The sequence below is a fragment of the Cyprinodon tularosa genome, unplaced genomic scaffold (genome assembly GCF_016077235.1).
Source record: "Cyprinodon tularosa strain WSP-4 unplaced genomic scaffold, ASM1607723v1 ctg529, whole genome shotgun sequence".
NCBI lineage: Eukaryota > Metazoa > Chordata > Actinopteri > Cyprinodontiformes > Cyprinodontidae > Cyprinodon > Cyprinodon tularosa.
Genome location: NW_024039262.1, coordinates 105,226 through 127,314, shown reverse-complemented (window position 1 = coordinate 127,314; position 22,089 = coordinate 105,226). Strand labels below are relative to the sequence as shown.

The 22,089-nt window shown below is 40.5% G+C and overlaps 1 protein-coding gene across 1 annotated transcript in view; it reads right to left on the bottom strand.

Annotated features, from left to right (window-relative positions):
- The window catches only part of grk3 (G protein-coupled receptor kinase 3), a 108,453-nt gene that overhangs the window by 69,471 nt on the left and 16,893 nt on the right, over nucleotides 1–22,089 (bottom strand). Inside the window, exon 2 of the mRNA XM_038304215.1 lies at nucleotides 13,971–14,047. Coding sequence (XP_038160143.1) covers nucleotides 13,971–14,047 — 77 coding nt within the window. The remainder of the gene's footprint in view (nucleotides 1–13,970; nucleotides 14,048–22,089) is intronic.

Below are 22,089 nucleotides of genomic sequence, written 5' to 3'. Positions count from 1 at the left end.
TGATAAATATCGGTGGGGTGGCCAATGTCCGATATTCAGTTTTAAGGCCGATACCGATAGGGGGCCGATTATATTGTCCATCCCTAATATATTCAGAATTCAGTCACCATTGTATTCATAAAGAAGTTAAAAGATGATAAAAGCTGGGGTGAAAACAAGTCAATTGTTGTAAATAAACTAGTAAACTGATAAAATAATTTGAAGGTTAGGCTTTCAAACACCAAAGAAAAAGTCTTCTCAATAAATGTTTAGCTTTTCAAGATAATGGGGCAATAATTTAACATTTTTTATACACAACTTTCTTTTCAAAATGTAAATCTGATTTAAATAACTTTCTGTAATCTGAAAAAATAACATCACCTCTAATAAATTTTAGAAAGGCAGAGCGATGCAGAAAAGTGACTAAAACAGCTTTTCTCAGGTCCTTTAACTTTTTCATCAAATGGAGGCATTTTTAAAGCACTTTAAACCCGAATGACTAGATCTAATAAATTTAATAAAATGGTCACTAACATCAACTAAACTTTGGAAATAAAGACGAATGAAGACGACTTTCTCTGAGAAAAACGAGATGTTTCAAAGTTTTTAATGTTCAAAGATAAAGAACTATTAGTTTAAGCTTAAAACTTTTAAGGTTATACAATCATCATCACCTATCTAGATTTTATAAACTGTATTAAACAACAGACATCAGCCCTTATCTGCAACAAAACTAGACAGAAAAAAACAAACCGTGGATTTTATCATCCAGCATCTAAAACCTCCAATATTAGCAGCATGATAGAAGCTCTCATTTAGCATTTAGAAGCTCCATCATTTAGTCCATGCCAGTATTTCTATGCAGCAGCGCTTCAACACCCCAACCAGAAGACTGACATCTACTAGAGAAACGGACGTCTGCTTTTGCTTTTACTTTAACTCCAAAAGACAGGTACAACCGAGTGCAAAACTCATTATTTACAAGGCAATATTACATGATCAAGCTATTTGATACAGAGTCAATACCTGTATCCGTCATTACTAAGAACAGCAATATCCTTTTCATGTTAGAAACCAAAGTTTTATCTGTACAGACATATAGAAATCATTACTTCATTCAAAAACTGATCAATTCAATCTTTTTAATTCTTTGAATTAATAAAATCCATCCCCAATTTGTAAGTTATTTATCATAGAAAAATGTTTTAATTCAGTTCAGTTCAGTTTATTTCTATACCACCAATTCACAACACGTCATCTCAAGGATCTTTACAGTTCACCAGATCATACAGACAAATTGATTAAAAGTTTTCTATCTAAGGAAAACCAGTTGATTGCAACGACTCATTGACTCTTCAGCAATCCCTCACACTAAGCATGCTTGTAGCGACAGTGGAGAGGAAAAACTCCCTTTTAACAGGAAGAAACCTCCAGCAGAACCAGGCTCAGTGTGAGCGGCCATCTGCTGAGGCCAACTGGGGTTCAAGGAGACAGAAGCAGAAACACGGAAAGCAGATGTAAAACCGTCCAGGAAACAAACAGCCAGGCAGTTTTAGAGATTTTTAAGTGTCTGGTTTTGTTTTAAAGATCCGAACTTTCTACAAACATCGTTATTAAACATAAAAACTTTAGCATAATACTTTGATTGAGGTAAAATCCCTGAAAATACATGTGAAGGTAAAGATCTGGATCTCTAGGAAGAAGCTGTGAAATACTGAGAATACAGACGAATTCCCAGCACCAGATCAGTCAGTATGGAGTGAATTTTCCTCCATTGTAGTCTCAAGCAAAGAACACGCTTTGAGAGTAGATTTTTGAAAAAAGAATTAAATAAAATGGAAACCAGAAATAAAACTTAAGACATTTTCATCTAAAAAAGATTCTGAGAAAAGCTTTACCTTTTTCTTAGTGTAGTACTTTTTTTTACATTTTTCTCTTCCAAATCTTTCTTCAAAATGTATTTCCTTTAAAAAAAAAAAACTCAAAATTCTACTCTTTTTAACAAATAAAAAAAGCCGGTTATTTTTTGTTTGTTTTTTTTTTTTCAGATTTTATGGTATCAAAAAAAAAAAAAAAAGAAATTCCATGTTTTCTTTTTGTTTTTCAAATTTCGTTTCTTAGATTGCTTTTTATTAATGGATTCTTTTCCTTGAGTACTGAGGAGCACGGCCACATTTTATTGGTCTGCATAGACGTCAGAAACATATAGTTACTGAAGAAGAGTTGGTGCTTGCATTTGGCTTGAGTGAAGAGAATTTGATCTGTGAAAGGTTATTTCAAAGGAATTCAATTTATAAAACCAAATCTGAAAAACAGAAAAAAATTTTACAAAACCTGTACGAATAAAGTATGAAAATATTTTGAAATAAAACAAGACAGCTATTCTGAAAATCTTTTGATAAATTTTTTTTTTCCAAAAACTTTTTTTTGGACTGGATTTTTTCCCTTTTTCTCCAATTTCCATTTAGAAGAAATGCTTTTGATTGAAACAATAATGGAATAAAATTCCCTCCATATAATGCTGCCAGTTTTGTAAGATGTAAAATCTGGCAGATGTTCCAACAGGAAGGCAGGAACGCGTTTAGCAGGGTGGGATTTGGTGTTCCTGGTGTGAACAGGCATGTGCACGGAGCTACCTGCTCGTACAAACAGCCAAGTCTCGGCAGATTGACCTTTTTGCACCATGTTTTGAAAAGAGCAGAGGAGAGGAAAGGTTTCATGGTCGAGTGTTCACCTTCCTGTTCTAACATCTGGCCTTCCTCCTCATCAGCTCCTGACAGCTCAGAGTCTGCCTTCATTCTCAGTACAACCCTCTCAGCCCTCTGCTTCCTGAGGTATGAAAATATGGTTAAAAATAGTTTCTAGCCAGTCCTGCTGCCCTCTACAAAGGACATCGGATAAAACTCGTTATTTGACAGGCTTAAGATTGTTGGCCATCTCTTACATTTCACTAAATGAATTTAATTATTGACCATCAGACATGTCATTTTATTGATAGTCCTTTTGATATACATCCCCTGCTGCCATTGGAGACAAACTCTTTCCTTTCAGTTGTGGAAACTCATGGATTCATCTTCAAAGTGGTGCAGGTGCTTTTGCTTAAGGCCCAGTCACACATTCCCAATTTAGACAGAGAACGCCCGACGTCCCAGAACCTTCTAAAATGCTGACATACGCTGAACTTTCTATGTATATTTTCACTTTTGAGTGTATATATAGAAAGTATAGAGAATTAGAGACAGTAAGGAGAATGGCATAAAGCTTGGAATCCTGAGCTTTTAAGTTCGAGCCCCACTCCCACAGACTGCCACTCTGGCTCCCTGAGCAAAGACACTTAACCCCTGATTGCTCCCAGGGCGCCCCCGATTGACAGGCCACTGCTTCCCACGGGATGGGTTAAATGCAGGGGTAAATTTCTCCGATGTGAGATCAATAAAGTTCAATTATTATTATTTAAAAGGAGTCCAGAATGTATGTCCAACGACAGCCCAACTCATGCATAATGCACAGCAGGTTTGCAGTGGCAGCAGATTCAGCGCCATGTCTGCTAGGAAGGTTGTTGGTGGTGGGCGTAAACGCAGGGAGGATCCATCACCCTCACCTTCTGTCTCACCCTGTGATGGGGATGAAGTCTGGAGGAGAACTGATGGTTTCTTCCTGTGAACCCCCTTTATACCAAAACACTGCCAATATGCCATTATACAGTAGCTGGAAGTTAGAAACACGTTCAGCTGCCGTCTGGAACACGTCAGATACGTTGATACGCATTGGAGAGAAGTTCTTGATAGGTTACGCATCAGTTATGCACAAGTTACTTATGGGTTATGGATAAGCTGGACGCAACGACTTATGAGTCACTTACACTTAACGCATGTCAAGGATCAGATAACTTTCCTGGAACGTATGGCCCACGTATGGCATACGCCGGCATATGTCGGGAAATTTTGAGCATACTCAAAATTTCTTGAAGTACTCGCCATATGTGGGCGTGTGCCATAACTTATGCAGAACGTACCCATAGCTTATCCAACGTATGGCATCGTTTTTGCCAGATTTTCTGGTCTAAATCCTCCAGGTGTGCCTTAAAGCCCACAGAGGAGCCTGATGTTTGAAAGGCACTAAATTCTGCATTATGAGAAGCGAATGTTCAACTCCTGAAGGCAAAGCTTGATGCACAGCCTCCCTGCTCTAACTTCAGTTTACAGCAAACGTTAAAACTCTTAGAGGAAGTACTGCACGCCTTGTTGCTATGGATATCTTCACCACATTCAACGGCAGGATTGGTGCTATAATCTTTATGTACTGTTCACATTTCTATAGAAAGAGTTTTTCAAAGAGGCTGCATAAAATATATAAAAAAAAAAAAAAGCTAATCTGATGGTTGAATGACAAACAATAGATTAAAAATACATATTTGTGCTGCTGTGCTCATTTATTTATTCATTCAGTAAGGTGGGCTTTTCTTTATTTGAAATGTTTATTTTATTAGATTAAAATGCAGTTAGTTACAGATCCTGTAACTGAATCTGGTGAATTTTCCATGGAGTCCCGCCATCAGTGTGTTCCATATAATAAGAACCTCCAACTATGTCATTAGTTGAATCCTGTGATGTTAATGCTGATTAATGGCTAATGGACTGAATAGATTCACTGAAATTAAACTTGATGGTGAATCTGACTGCAGCCAATCGACTCAACCTGATGGATTAAATGAGCTCTCTTGTCTGCTTTGGATGCAGTGTGATGGGGACCTGCTGGTCAGGAGATTCAATGATGCAACCTGCAGGTTTGTTTGTAAAGCAGCACAGAGGTAAAAAAAACTAACGAGACGAAGGAGGCTGTAAACCAGTCCTTTACAGCAGAGCCAGGCATGCTCCCTGCATGGCGAAATGAGGGGAAGTTCATTTCATGTAGGGGGAACTGCGTCGGTCTGTGGGGTTATTTTGGCGTGCTGCTGTGGAGCTGCAGTCAGACGGGCTGCTGTCGGAGCCTTTGGTAGGACGATGGTGTGAATCATGGCGGCCAGGTGGCTCAGGCAGGGTGTTAACATCAAAGTAAAGCCTGCAGGAGCCATGATGCCTTCTGGGAAACGCAGACCATGAGAGAGTCTCTCCTGTACCTGTTACCCCCCCAACGGCCCCCTGCCCCGCCTCCCCCCCCTCCAATTCTCATCAACTATTTTATTCCTCCTTTAATCAATTTCATTTCTCTCTGTCGACTAACAAAATGCAGCAGTTCTGGCACAGTTACCACAGCAACCACAGTTGCTAAGCAACGCACAACTCTCCATCACCCTTTCCAGAAGTCTGACAGATGGAGAGGGAGAATGCCAAAGCAAAAGTGAGAGAAAGGGGAGGTGTGTGTGTCTGTATGGGGGGGCATATTAAGAGAGAATAGAGACAGAAAAACTGGGGAATAAAAAAAAAAAAAAATGGAGGAAGAGCCGCGAGGCAGAGAGGTGGGACTGATGTGAACGATCCCCTCTTCCCTTCACTGCCTCCGTAGTTCAGGCTGATTTTATGGCTTTCATTTGGAAAGCAATCGATGGCGTCATAACTCAAACGCACATCACAAAGATTCCAACAACAACCAAGGACTACTAGTCCAATTAGAAGAGGCTGGGACCTTGGAGGACAGCAGCAACGGCTCCGAGTCTGAACATACGGCTTTTTAAAATCCACATTGAGCAACAAGCAAACTTTTTTGGGCTCCTTTGAGCAAATCACTGATAATCTCACCCAAAAGGAATCTGAGCTTTTCTAATGTGTTTTTAATTTGGTTTATATGATGCTGCAGATTAAACCCAGACTAATGAAAGCTCTGAGAGTAAAAACAAACAGACAACAGTAGTAAACAGAGAGCAGAGCACATTAGTAAACAGGCCAGAGCTGTGAAATCAATCATTACTGTAGAAAACAATCACTATCAGAGGAAACGCCTCACACACATTTTAGTAAACACTGTTTGAACCTGAACAGGAATCAGTCTCTGAAGGACCGTTTCTTTAAAGCTGATTATTAAAGGAAATCAAGGAGATAAACTGGAGCATTAAACAGGTTTAATATTATATTTGATCTGAGCTGAATGAAGTGACATTTTCCTTTAATGGCATTCTGAGTACAGACAGAGGTTGGGGGAAGCTGGAGTCTTATTACAGGCAGATTAATTTCTACTACATCAGTTTGAAGACCATCAACAAGTTAACTGATCAAACATCACCTGCTCCATTCAAAACCAGGGTTAACGTGGATATTAAAGGGAAACTCTGGTCATGTTCAGAATTCAAACTTCTGACATTCTTCCGCTCTGCAGAATCTGTTAGTTCAATCTCTAACGTTCTGCTCTCTCTGCTTTTTCTCATAGTAGCTTCATCTGGTCTGTTCCTGTTTGGCTGTGACTCCATCCTAGAGAGAAATATCAGCTGTGCTGCTTCCATCAACACCTTTGTTTAGAGATGTTGGAGATCAGCCTGTTTTCCGGTGTACTCCTGTTTCACTGACTGTGACTAACTGGATGTCCTCTCTTCGTCCTCTGACATGGGAGCTGGCTCGGAGCTCGTCTGCCTGGCTGTGTGTTTCCTGGACCGGGTCGCGTTTTACAGCTGCCTTTTGTATCTCTGCTTCTGTCTCCTTGATCCCCAGTCGTAATCTGCAGATGGTCGCTCACACTGAGCCTGGTTCTGCTGGAGGTTTCTTCCTGTTAAAAGGGAGTTTTTCCTCTCTACTGTCGCTACAAGCATGCTTAGTGTGAGGGATAGCTTAGGAGGCAATGAATCGATGCAATCAACTTGTTTTCCTTAGAAAACATATACCCAATATATACTACCCTTGAAAAACCGGTCCAAGCTCGGATCAGTTAACCAGGTCGAGCTCGGTTCTCACGACCGTTTACACATCACGCTATCTCGGCTCCTCGACTCCTCGCCTCCTGGTGACGATCTGCGGTATTACTGCCAGTATTGAAAGAGGAAATCAAGCAGTTGGTGGCGGTAATGCACCAAAAGTTGTTTGCCAACCACCATAAAACACAAGAAGAAGAAGACAAAGAAGGAGGGAATCAAGCAAACCAAAATGGCGGCGCCCGTCACATTCAGAAAGTTATGCTTACAGGTGCTGGTCATAAAATTAGAATATCATGAAAAAGTAGATTGATTTCAGTAATTCCATTTAAAAAGTGAAACTTGTATATTATATTCATACATTACATACAAACTCATATATTTCAGATGTTTATTTTGTTTAATTTTGATGATTACAAATGACAACAAATGAAAATCTCAAATTCATCATATCAGAAAATTAGAATATTGTGAAAAGGTTCAAAATTGATGGCCCCTGGTGCCACACTCTAATCAGCTAATTAACTCAAACCACCTGCAAAAGCCTTTAAATGGTCTTTCAGTCTAGTTCTATAGGCTACACAATCATGGGGAAGACTGCTGACTTGACAGTTGTCCAAAAGACGACCATCGACACCTTGCACAAGGAGGGCAAGACACAAAAGGTCATCGCTAAAGAGGCTGGCTGTTCACAGAGCTCAGTGTCCAAGCACATTAATAGAGAGGCGAAGGGAAGGAAAAGATGTGGTCGAAAAAAGTGTACAAGCAAGAGAGATAACCGCACCCTGGAGAGGATTGTGAAACAAAACCCATTCAAAAATGTGGGGGAGATTCACAAAGAGTGGACTGCAGCTGGAGTGAGTGCTTCAAGAACCACCACACACAGACGTATGAAAGACATGGGTTTCTGCTGTCGCATTCCTTGTGTCAAGCCACTCTTGAACCACAGACAGCGTCAGAAGCGTCTTGCCTGGGCTAAAGAGAAACAGGACTGGACTGCTGGTGAGTGGTCCAAAGTCATGTTCTCTGATGAAAGTAAATTTTGCATTTCCTTTGGAAATCAAGGTCCCAGAGTCTGGAGGAAAAGAAGAGAGGCACTTCATCCACGTTGCTTGAAGTCCAGTGTAAAGTTTCCACAGTCAGTGATGGTTTGGGGTGCCATGTCATCTGCTGGTGTTGGTCCATTGTGTTTTCTGAGGTCCAGGGTCAACGCAGCCACATACCAGGAAGTTTTAGAGCACTTCATGCTTCCTGCAGCTGACCAACTTTTTGGAGATGCAGATTTCATTTTCCAACAGGACTTGGCACCTGCACACAGTGCCAAAGCTACCAGTACCTGGTTGAAGGACCATGGTATCCCTGTTCTTAATTGGCCAGCAAACTCTCCTGACCTTAACCCCATAGAAAATCTATGGGGTATTGTGAAGAAGAAGATGCAATACACCAGACCCAACAATTCAGAAGAGCTAAAAGCCACTATTAGAGCAACCTGGGCTATCATAACACCTGAGCAGTGCCACAGACTGATCGACTCCATGCCACGCCGCATTGCTGCAGTAATACAGGCCAAAGGAGGCCCAACTAAATACTGAGTGCTGTACATGCTCATACTTTTCATGTTCATACTTTTCAGTTGGCCAACATTTCTATAAATCCTTTGTTTTTATTGGTCTTCAGTAATATTCTAATTTTCTGATATGATGAATTTGAGATTTTCATTTGTTGTCATTTGTAATCATCAAAATTAAACAAAATAAACATCTGAAATATATGAGTTTGTATGTAATGTATGAATATAATATACAAGTTTCACTTTTTAAATGGAATTACTGAAATCAATCTACTTTTTCATGATATTCTAATTTTATGACCAGCACCTGTAGTTTATTATTATTGCTGTACTTCGGTGTTTGTGGAGGGTCAGGCAAAGACGGCAACCTTTCGTGGATTTACTTGAGAAAGTCGGCTTTCAATTGTTGTTATAGTTCTTCTTCTGTTTTGTGTTGGTTGGCAAGCAACTTCCGGAGGGGCATTACCGCCAACTACTGGAATGGAGTGTGAATCGGGATGTGCAGCCAGACGGAGATGACGCGTTCTGCTCATGCGCTCTTGTAGTCAGAGAACCGAGCCAGGGAAAAACCGAGCCGAGCCCACCTCTGGAACTGGTCTGCAGTTAGCTCGGTCTGGTTGTGTCTAGCTCGGTTCAGTTCAGTTTGCTTTTCTACACACGATAAGTCATCTCAGTGACTGAGCTCGGACTGGTCTCGGCACGGTTTTTCAAGGCTGGTGTAAATGGGTTATTTGAATCAATCTGACTGGATGATCTGTTGAACTGTATAGTGCCTGAAATGTTGTGAAATCGCGCTATAGAAATAAACCGAATTGAATTAAATCAGTTAATTTTGCATTATAAAGGCCCTTTAATGTGTTGGCCCCTTTTGCACTGAGGAACACATTTTATGGACACAATCTTGTAAAGAGGTTCTGTTATTTTCTGTTCTCGTTCGTTAAACCAGTGGTTTTACTTTCTTTGTAGATGTTTAAACCTATTTTGGACAAAATATCCCCAAGAAGATATGATATCTTATTGAAGTACTTCTGCCTTGTTTAAAAAAAAACTCTGGCATTTAAGTTCAGTGATAAAGCAGAGGATGGGGGTGGAAGTGAGCTCAACAGACAAAAATTAATTGAGTGTAAAGGCTGACATAGAGAGAGAAGCTGAGGATGGAAGGAGGGACAATTAACGCAGCCTATTCTCATGGGGTGGGAGTAGGGGGGGTAGAGAAGAGTAAGTAAACCCAGAACAGGCCTGCAGGGTGGCTGTGGTCCCCTGGTACGCTACAACTGCTGGCACAGAGCCGGTCAGCTCTGAGCAGAAACAGCCTGGCTCTGCTCTCCACTGAGCCAGCAGACAAACCACCACATAAAACAGCAACAACGTCTGAGGTTAGAAACTTAGCTGCGCGGAGGGGCTCCACATGCAATGATCTCTCTCTGTCATCTGATGTTTCACTGATTGTTTATAGGGACCCTTTGTGTAAAAATGTTTGGAAATCTGCCTCCATTCACCAGCCTGTAGCTGTAGCTCTGCCAGTTTGCCCACATTCACATGAAATAAGATAGAAGTTTGGATTTAGGGACGTAAACAAATAATCGTCTAAGGGTTAATCATCGAACAATGATTTTATCAAATTGATAAAACAGAAGTTGAGGAAACTCTTTGTCAAACAGACCCCAAGGTAATTTCCAACTGTTTAATGTTGACAGGGAAGCAGAATAAAGTGGATCTATTTGTAAATATAAGCATTGGATAAACCCCTTCAGTTATCAGCTAAATTGCTCCCATTTAGCTGTGCTGCGAAGGGCAGCAGCATAACTTCTCTGCTGCATTTAAATGATAGAAAATAAGTATTGCTATTCCTCAGAGCAACCAGAAGCAGCTGTTTAAATGCACTGCTAGCAGCATTTCAAGTCTGCAAACATTTCATGCCATTCCCCGTGGATACCAGAGATAACTCGGGTGTTTAAGAACATTCCTGCCTTTCCATTAATCTCCAGAAAAGAGACTTTAACGCACCACGCCACACTCATAGTATAGAGGGAGACAATGAAGACGTACCTGGACGCTTTCCCGCACGTTGACCCAGCAGCCTGAAGTGACCCAAATCTGATTTTTTTTTGCCCACATGCGACCTGGATCTGATCTTTGCATGGCTGTCTGAACAACTGCGGTCCGATTTTTTCCAATGCGACCCAGGCCGCTTGGCTATGTAGTCCTGAATCCAATACGAATCTGATCTTTTCAAATCAGATATGTATCGGCTGATATGTCTGAACAGCCAGGTCGCATTCATCCAACTTGAACGGCATTAATACTCAACAAAGGTCACTATTCTGCATCTTGCTCGCATAAGTTGGAAGAAAAATAAAAACCATGGTGGACGATGATGTGGAAAGTTATCCTGACTCCACCAGATGGATTTGCTCCGCATATCCATCTGAAACCTTCCGTTGAAGTAATTTTGGGAAGGGGCGAAAATACTGGTTAGCTGATTGGCCTATGTTGGTGATAGACGGGCCAAATAAACCAATCAGATCAACGAAGCATATGACGTTCTAACAGAGCGACGACGAAGAGGAGCCAATTGATAGATCAAACTCTTGCCGAAACCAGTCGGGAGAAGAGCAAAAACATCTTTTCCTCTGAGAAAAGCCTTCAGAGCAGTGTTTTGCTCTTCTTTCCGTTAAGAAATACTCTGTAATTCCGATAAAACTTGCTCGATAGCCACGCTAACACTAGTTTCATCGGCTGAAGCCGCCATGTTCTTTAGACTGAACGGTCGCGCTTCTCGTTGCGTCACACCTCAACCCGCCTCAAAGCCAACGCTGATTGGACGTTTGTTTGGTGAACGGCTCCAAATTTTCTTTAACGGAGAGTCTCCAGACTGATCTGTGAGTGAAACCTTGAAAGCTCGCGAGATCAGGATGGTCTCACGAGGCTAGTGGAGAGTAGTACATATGTTTAACCATCTTGAAAAGATTGTGTTTTTATTGTTGGGAAAGCTAGATGTGCTCCAGCACTACCATCCATGTTTGCTTCTGTAAACACAGAGCACACTTGCTTGTGACGTCATTGCCTGCAGTGTGAACGTAGCCTCAAAGAAAACAGAAAGCACCAGGTTGTTTGTCAGAGTTAACTTTGTGTCTGGATTAACAAAAACAAAACAAATCTTTAGACCTTATCTGAAGAGCTCAAGCTATCTGCACCAAACAGGATGGAAGCTCTTGTTTTTAATGCTTTTATTGGTTATGGACATTTTCCTGACTTCTCAGCCACTGATCTCATGGTCAAATGTCACAAAACTATGTCATTTTTTGGTGGCTGGTCGACTGAAGCTTTTACTTTGAAGGGAAGACTTTTTAGAATATTTTATAACTAACTGGGTTGGTAGGTGAGGAAAACCACACTTACTGGAATAATCAGATGGCTAATAACACCCAACCAGCTCTCCACAGCAGCTCAGAAGGCTAAAACTACAATTCTCTATAAACCATTTGGTCTCAGTGCCGATACCCCACAATAAGGCCACATCCTTTCCACCAACGGCCATTCAATGCCCTGTTTTTCTCTGTCAACTCTCCAATTCCCCGAAAGAAGGGCACCATGAGCCAACTGCTCTCTGCTACAGGCAGCCTGTCCAGCAGCGACTGTCCATAGAAATCAGCCTCTACTTAACAAGTTTGGATACAACAGAACCAAGGTGTCTCAAAAAACATGCTGAATAAGTGTCTAAAGCACCCCACCCTCCATTTATTGACAAAAAGTTCCAATTAAATTCATGTTTTTTAAATACCACAGCATTTTACCACAATCTGAGACTGAAAACCAGCTAAATACATTTACTTCCATCTGTCGTTGCTCCTGCCTCGTCTGTATGGATCTGCTGCTCCAATTGGTTGGATCTTTTTAAATGTCACAGGTAAGGTCGCATTTTGGTGCCAGCTGATCGACATATTCTTATTTTTCCCCAATTCAAAGAAATAACATATATCTAGATCTATAGCTAGATATGGATAGCTGTAGATCTATAACTGGGGAGATTATATATATATATATATATATATATATATATATATATATATATATATATATATATATATAAGGGATGGGACGATTTATGAAAACCGTCCAAATCGTTCTGTTCGACTGTCTCGGTTCGATTCTCGTGTGTTTCGTTCGGTTCATGCGCTGCTCCTTTTTCTCATAGGCGAAGCGTTTACTCTCCAGAGCAGAAGCTGGCGGTACTGCAACCAAAGCCAACCACCAGTAGTAAACAAGAAGAAGAAGAAGCGAAGCAGCGTAGCCGGGTGTAGCAGAAAAAAATCAGTTGTTGTGGAGAATTGTGTGGGTATGGCGAGTGGGAAAGAACAGGAGTTGGAAGACGCGCCAGCAGCACTTTATAGGTCTGCTGTATGGGACCACTTTGCATTTAGAGTGACCTACGATGACGGCGGAAAGAAAGTGGTGGATAAAAGTGCAACAGTGTGCGAGCATTGTGCAACACGTTTTGTTTATGCTAACAGCAACATGACCAACATGTCATGCTAACCCCGAAATCCCTCATACTCCGTCAGCGCTCCGCCCCACTGCGCTCCAGACCGGCTGTACAAAGCAAAGCTACAGCCTCCACTGTGGCTCCCATCCGCTCCCCTCTGAGTCCCTTGGAGATGCTAGAGAGCATGCGCCAGATGATTAAATTCAAAGCAGCAAAACATACGGAAATGGTCCAGGGTTTCCGCGGATCATTTAAAATAATTATAATCCATTATTTTTTGGGGGATTTTTTCATTAATTTCATAAATTTTTATGGGATTTCGGTGTAACAATCAACATATACCGAATCGAACCGAACCGTGGATTTTGTGAACCGTTCCACCCCTAGTATATATATATATATATATATATATATATATTTTTTTTTTTTTTTTTTTTTTTTTTTTTTTTTTCCAAAAATGCTAAAACTCAGACTTTATTTCCAGGTTTGAAGACATTTCGCTTCCAATCAAGGAAGCTTTTTCAATTCAAAATGTCAGAAATAGCGTTGAGTTCAAGGATTTATCCAGTAGCCCAACAAAGCCTGGTTTTGGTTTAGAAAAAAATGCAAATTGAAACGGACTAGCGGGTCCATCCCTTTGGATAGCTGGATCCAATTTTTTGGGTACCAAAAAAAGGAAGTTGAGGAACATTTTAAAAAGACATAACATTAAAATGCTACAACTATTTTACATAATTTTCCAGCTATGCTGCCAATAAATAAAAACAGTTCTATCCAATCCCTGTTAATTGTTTTAGCTGTTTCTATAGTCCTCAGAGGGGAACCATGCAGATGCAAGGAAGCCAGTTTACTTTTGGATATTTGTACAACATCTTCAAAGGAACCAGTAAATGTGGGTTTTATTTTACATTATTGGCTCTAAAGCAAACAGACATCAGCTGATTCCTGCTTATGTTTTGATGTAATATTTAAGGATCCAGTTATAAACTGAGGAGGGATCACGGACTGGAAACACTCGACTCAAAGATGCTGAGAGTTTCTTCTCTCTCCCCAACTGGGAGCAATGTTACATTTTCCCTTAAAAAATGGTGACTTACCAATTTTCTGGTTGAAAATTTTGTCAAAAGTGAGTTCATCTCTTTCCTCCAGGTATTTCTGCATCACACTGCGAATGCTGTGAAAACAGGAAAAGAGTCAAATGAGGTTAACATTCTTAACTGAAAGCATCCACATCTCTCATTTACTCCGTCCTCTTCCAGCTTCCTCCGAGATCCTGACCCGGGTTTGATTCTCTCCCTGCCACCCATCCCCAGACAGGGAGGAACAGCAGGGAGGGAACAAGGACACATGGGAGGCTTCTGAGGGGACCTGGAGAGATACACGCTATCCTGGGACTGGGTGTTAATGAGAAGAAGCCAAAGGAGAATGAATCAATTAACACCGTACCTCATGGGCCTATTAACACTTTATCAGCAAGCTACACAGAACAGAGAAGGAAGAGCAGGGTTCTACCTGCATGCGCTGTGACAGGCACACCGAGAGGCTGAACAGACCACAGTACGACCGGAATCAAAGAGGAACAACAGGATTCCCCTCTGAAATAATGATGGATACGACCCTTTTGGATCGCTTGGCCCAGCTCGCTGCTGTTTTTATTTGTGTGGAAAATAGAAATCCTAATTTTAGGTGACAGCAGACTGCCAAAGGGAAGGACGTCTGAATTTGAAATGAGGAAAACAACCTAGAATATGTTCAGTTTCCATCGAATTAAAACCCTTTGATGTATCATATCGTCACCTTCTTAAAATAATTGCCTAAGTCATTTTTTGCAATTTTTCAGGAAACACAAAAAACTGAACCATTTGTTGAATAAATGATATTTACGAACAATTTTAATCAAAAAAGTTGTAACAACAGATGTCTTTTGACATACAAACAGCAAGGTCAGTCAAACATGGAACATGACAGAATTAAATGACTTAGGCAAATTTCTGAACATGCCTTTGTGACCTAGGCAATTTTACAGCACAAACTAACAAAACATAATGCTGAGGAGGCATGTGCATTTTTTCCACTTCTCCTTCCAGCTCTTCTTTGCTGAGTTTTTGTCTGATGCCTATTAGTGTGGCAAATTGTCAAAGAAGTGATGACACTCGACAGGCATGATGGGTTTCATTGACTGGAGGTCCTGGAACTTTCTCTCTTTGATTGGCAGAGCACATGGAAACAAACTTATCCATGCCATTGGCCCATTTGGCACCTGCACTCTTTGTAGCAGTTCTTCCCACTCAGAGTCTTCTGAAAAGGACAGCTTGAAATGGACCTTGCCGTCACTGCTAAACTGAAGACCCCGCAAGTCATGCACAGTCGGGTCTCCAACTTTTTTGCCTGGTCTGATGCTGAAGAAGTAAGATCCATTCAGCTTCAGGAACTCATCGTGCTTGAGCACTTTCACATAGTAAGGTGATGGCCTGATTCTTGCAGCCTGGAGTACAACGACATAGTCTCTTGGGGTGAAGATATCTGCAACTAATTTTCGTTCAATAGTACTATGCATACTGTCACACTCCATTTGTGTATGACCTGCAAGAAGGTATTTCTGGGTTATTAGCACCCCATATTTCCTTGCAAGCTCAGAGTATGCATTTGCTACACATGTATTGCGATTCTGATAACCGCAACCGTCGCTCCACACTATGATCTCCTTGAGGTCTGGATGGCCTTTGATCACACCTTCAAAATGATGATACTGAAGATGTGCAAATACCTCGCTACAGAGGTCACCTTCTGATTCATCCCAAACATAGCAGTAGCCTTCCTTTGATCTCAAGTTGAAAAGGGTAAAGTTGTGGACCTGCAGTTTTGTTTTGTAATACAGGCTGCTGGCTTGGGTTTTTGGACACAGTAGCACAGCTTGCAAGTCCATTGTCCAAACGGACTTCTCTTTATCAGCAGAATCCTTGTCCCTAGATTTCTCTTGCCTCGCTTCATCCTTCTTGGTGACATGTGCGTTGTATGCAGCCTTACTGATATTTCCATGTTTGAATGAAACACAAACATCACACTGATCTTTTCTTGGAATAAATACGGAGTAGTTCTCCTCATGGAACACAGCTGTGAAATATTGGATTCCAACAGCTCTCACTCCAGCAGTTGCAGCTGCCTGTCCATATTCACGATGTAGTTGGGAGATGGTTGTGCCTTGGTAAAGGAACTTCTTGTCTTTGTAGGTAGCTGTGCTTCTGCAGTAGTGTGAGTCAACACTGGGCAGGTCCCTCAACCAGTTCTTAAGGAAATCCTTGACATCAGTTTCAACCTTTCTGTGCCAGCCACTTTTGGGTCCAGATTTTGATGGCACTTCTGCTTGTTTTTCAGGGTTGATGGGGTCATCCAGCCATTTTGTAATGGTTCTTTCAGGGAGACCAATTGTAGAAGAAAAAAGTGCCTTGCACACTTTAACTCTTGTTCCATCTTCAAGCTTCAGTTGGTAGGTAAATGATGAATTGCGTCGGGATCCCTCCGTAACTTTTTTTTGCTTTATGCTAGTCTTTGTGACCAAAGTGGTGACGTATAACCGACGTTCTTCCCAGGTGTTCATTGCCCAAATCTTGTCAAATACCCACTGCCGCTGCTCTTCTGTAAGGACTTGGCAGTCTCGAGTTGAGACTCGCTGACAGAACTTGGAGTTGCAGGGAGGACCCATAGTCTTTGCACTTATTTCTTTGCCACTTTTGCTCTTGTATGAAATTCCTTTTAGACGTTTCTGCTTGGATTCATTTTGCTTCCATGTTCTTGGACTGAGGTGTTTATTTCTTTTCTTTTTGCCTACATCTTTTAATTCAACATCCTCATCCTGCTGTTCTAAAGTTGTTGCCACCATAGATAGGCTGTTTTCATCTTCAGGAGAAGAGGACTCATCACAGGTTGGGGTATAGTCCGGATCTTGAATGACATCATCACCATCATCGCCATCATCATTTGATATTGTGTCTTCTTGGTGTGGATGTGTCTGCTTGGCATCTTTAACTTTATCCATGGGAGCAGATGGTGCATCATTATCAACATACTGCATCATCTCTTTATTGATGGTCTCATTGTCATTCTCAGTAGATGAGGACAGACTGGTGTCATCAATATCAAGTGCATCTCCTACCAAAATGGGAAAAAAAAATATTCAAATCTTTCAAAAATGTGTGATTATTCTGACAAACATGAATTGCCTTTGAGGTCAATTGTATTTAAGATACATTGTGGATTCCCAAAATGGTTTGCAAGTTGCCTCTAGATACAGCAACACAGGCACACTATAACACCAGTCAAATCATTTACGATTACTTATGTTCATCTGAAATTTTCATTAGTTAAAATCAATCGAGTAAAGAGGGTCCTTTGTGAATTTTTTCTAGACTGTAGATTACATTACAGAATTGAAAACTTTCTTAGTTAGATGACTCTGGAGTCTTTCCACTGTGCTTTTTAGCTAACTTACATCCATCCATCCATCCATCCATCCATCTATTATCGATACCACTTATTCCTCATTAGTGTCATGGTTAATGCTGGAGGCAATCTCAGCTGGCTTCGGGCAAAGGCAGGGCATACCCTGGACAGGCCGCCAGTCTAACACAGAGCATTTTTAGCTAGCTTCCTAAACTAAAATTTTCACAAAAGATCACATTTTATGCAATTTTGATAGCCTAGTGTATATTATAGTAAACATCTTCACTTACCAACATGGGAAGAGTCCAGAATCTTGGAAATAGCTTCAGCAGCTGTGTAGAATTTTCGTCTCCTAGAATCATCCGCCATTTTGAAAAACTTCTAAAATTGCCTAAGTCAATTTGTCTGGTGACTTAAGCAAAAATAAAACTGCCTAAGTCACACTCTTGACATAGGCAATTATACAAAAGGGGTAGAATGGCATGATCTGTTTAATTGAGGATGTAGGCAATTTTACCAGAGGTGGCCAGCATCATGAAGAGATGATTTAGGCAAAAAAATCATTTTTGAAAAAAATGACTTAGGCAATTATTTTAAGAAGGTGACGATATGTGTTTCTGCTGTTTATGTTGGATTAAATAGAGGTTATTAAAAAGCAACGTTGAACCCATAATCAATCATTCAGCTGGAATACTTCATAGGATCTGTAACATCTAAGGCTTTGCGTGGTGTAGCAGCGCAAGCATTATAGGGAGGTCTAGGGGTCAGATCTCCAGGAAAATGTTGAAATCTAGACCCTGAAATGCCATTTCCTCCATTTGGAGGTGGAATGATGTGAACTTTTTGTATTTCTTACAACACTACTTCCTGATTATGGGAAGTAGGTGTGCTTGACTCGAGGTCCTGTTTCTCTGACTGTGATTAACTGGATGTGCTCTCATTCATCCTTTGACATGGGAGCTTGTCTGGATGCTTTTTGTATCCCTGTTTCTTTCTCTATGTCTGCTTCTGTTTCTTCTATCTCTCCTTGAACCCCAGTCGACCTCAGCAGATTGCCGCTCACACCGAGTCTGGTTCTGCTGGAGGTTTCTTCCTGTTAAAAAGGAGTTTTTCCATTAAGGTAAATTAAAAACAAAGTATGATTCTTTTTAAAAAAAGTTAATAAAAGATAGAAAATGTATTTAATTGGATTAAAACCAAGTTGGCAAATGCTTTTTCTCTCCACTTTCACTACAAGCATGCTTGGTGTGAAGGATTGACTTCGAGTCAATGAGTCGCTCTAATCAACTGGTTTTCCTTAGATAGAAAACTTTGAATCAATCTGACTGAATGATCTGGTGAACTGTAAAGAGCCTTGAGATGACGTGTTGTGAATTTGGCGCTATAGAAATAAACTGAATTGAATAGAGGCGGAAATTTCATAAGGAAGACATGAAATGATTTTTAGGTACAATATTATGTTTCATAACTTAATTAAAACAATTATTGCACATCATTATCCACAAACAAAATCCATTTATCAATCTTTTGGAAATAAAAAACCCATTTATCTCCAAGAACCATAAAAAAAAAAAAAAAGAAATCCCAGCATCTGTTAGACATTTGCTACGGATTTAGAACCGATTGCCCCCCCCCATTTATGTTAGCTGTTCTTTTTCCTCCATTCCATGGACAGTATTGTCCCAAAGAAGAATAATAAAAATAATTTTTAAAGGAAATCCAAAAACTCCAAAATAACCCTAACATTATCAGGAATTCGATGAGTTTTTGTAAACTTCTCAAAGTTTCAGGCTTACCTGCTTGCAAACAGCAAGCGTGCTTGACCCCATGAACGAAGTTGTCCGTGGGGACATTAGATATTCCACCATATTCTGGGGGGAAATTAGGGCGTACCAAAGCCGTACATCCAAAAAACTGGGCCTACAATTTCTAATATTTTTTGTAAAGGGTGTACAATTTACGCTGTACGCACCGCTAGCTAAAAGCCTGCCTACAATCAGCGCAAATTTAGGTATGAGGCTAATAAGCGACATCAGGCAGCCAAGGAAAAACACCAAATTTACTGCATCAGTATGTTGAGTATTTCATTCTTGTTTTGCTCATAAAAGACAAGCATTTGTTTTTGAACACACCTTAACTTTTTTTCCCAATGATCAACATTTCAAAAGGACCCAATGCTTGGAAAGTTGAATCCTTAAACAATCCAAGGGCAATCACTATTTCTTCCAGGTGTGCTGTGCACAAGTTTGAGACTCGTTGAGGGACGTCAAGCATCAACAGGCTTTAGGAAGCCCAACAGGAAAGGTAATTTTATGAAAACATACTGGAACACATTTACTAGTAAAACAATCGATTATTTAAAGCTAAGCTAATTTAGTAATTAATTAATCGTTAAATGGAGGATAGAAACAGTGAAAGATGCACTTGGAGCAGTTATTGTATCAAAATTGTAAAAAAAAAAAAAAAATATATATATATATATATATATATATATATATATATATATATATACACACCCTTCTGCTATCTGATTACTAATCGATTAATAAAAAATAATAAGCGATAGATTAATATATTTGCAAAATAATCGTTAGTTGCAGCCTTAAATTACATATACTACCATATTTATATCATGAGGACCAAGTGTAACGGTACACATTTTTTGTACTTTTTCATTTATCAATCATAAACCATATAAAAAATGTATTCAAAAAGAACAAACCAGCAAAAACGTGCAGCAGTTTCGAGCCAACAGTAAAACACAGTAGAGTTACCACCATGGTTTGAGGCTGTGGATTAAACTGTTGGGTTTCATGATCCATATTTTTGGGAAATAAACTCAGGAAAATAAATTTGACTGAAACCGTTGCATTTTTCTGCATTTCTGAAAATCTGCCAATGTGGTCAAAATTGAACATGGAGACAAAATAGAGACAATGCGACGCTGTGAGTCATAATTTTCCTTTTTTCTGAGCAGAAGCGCAAGTCAAACCAGCAACACGGCACTGACTCCACTCCTTCGCACCAAAGGCAATAATGTTAAAAAACACAAAAGGGTGCAGCCTGCTAACACTGGATGCAACGTTTCAGCTTTAGCCACAGCTGCTGAAACAAGAACTGAGGAAGTAAATACTTCCCTTTCTTAGCCCACTGAATCATTAGCAGTTGACTAGATTATTTGTTTGAACCGATCCTGCATACCACAGAGACAGTACCGGCTACTGTAAAGCCGAACCCTGAGAGGCGTTAAACACTCGACATGCAGCAGGTTGCTTCGGAAAGCAGGGTCTGTTTATCGGAACGACTCAGATGTGTAAATTACAACATTAAATCATGCATGTGAAGTGAAGGCCTTGCAGCCAATCAGCCATGTTGCCCTTTGAGCAGAAGGCTGGACGGCCACTTTCTCTACATTATCGATAGTTTTTAAGACGAGCAAAGCTCAGCTGGGATCAGCTGCAGCTTTAAATCAACATTGGCTTATAGGGGCAGATGACCGCAAAGAAGAGGGAGACAAACAGAGTCTTGCTGTGACAGTGGGCTTTGAGTGACAGACCGCCTGCCGGCGCGCGGTGATAAATAAGGCTGTGTTGCCTACAGCTGACCGACATGATGCTGAGAGATTCTGGGTGGTGGACAGTGACAGCATGAACATGGCGCTGCTTCTGGTGTTCATTCACTGCGTTCAAAGCTGCTCTCAGAGCTTAAACAATCAGCAACAATGTGCAGAGCTAGCCTAATAAAGCATGCTTTCATTAGCCGTCAGCCTCCCACATGCTAAAGCTTTCCTACACTCACAAAGCCGTCAATCATCCAAGCAATGATAGCTTATTTATTCACTGTAGCAAGGCATTTATTTTTCTGTGGCATCTTTGTGTTGAGACTTTATTTTAATTTATAATTTTCAACAGAATACTAAAGGACAAAAACAAGATGTGCCCTCCTGAAGGACAACAGCAATATCTAACTTTTACAAATCTAACAGAGATAGGCTGAGAATGAACACTGTTACTATTTATAAAAGATGCCTTTATATATGTAAAAAAAAAAAAAACATTTGATCATGTTAAAATAAAGAGTATATTCACCAAGCATCCATTCTGATCGCTGCATCTACAGCCATTGCTACAGCTAGAAAAACACAACGCTGGGCGGTTATAAAGGAGTATTAAACGCTGATGCGTATGTGGACATCTCAACCAATCCCAACTCTTCTTGGACTGGGACTTTGGTTTATTTTGTCATTTTGTAAACACAAGTGTAGACAATTTGGAACTTCTACAGGGTAGCATTGCCATTTTAGGAAGATGTTTTCTCCAGAGCTTTCAGCATACTTAAGACTGACCCCCTGTTCAAACCAAGAGGGGAACCGGACGTTGGTCTTGAACCTGAACTCTTCCTTCACATGGAACATCTCTTTTAAGAGGCTAACACAGCTTGATTTGCTTCTAATTCCTTAGCCTTTCTCAGTGATGAAATCTAAAAGTTTACTAAACAACAGACAGTTTCTGGTCTTTAACAGTCGTACCGAAGAACTATCCTGTAAAGAAGGCTTCTTTGAAAGAATCAAACTGAATAATAATAGTATTAAACCAACGTTTTTTACCCACGGCGTTCGGCCTCGGCGTATGTGGAGCAGTCTGGAACAATTAGGACGGACGGACACCTGAGCAAACAAGAAATGCATCTGGAGCCGATACAGACAGCAGAGTTGCTGCTCCTCCAAACCCTGCCCTGACCAAAACACCAGGAGCAGCACCACTGCACCCATCCTCA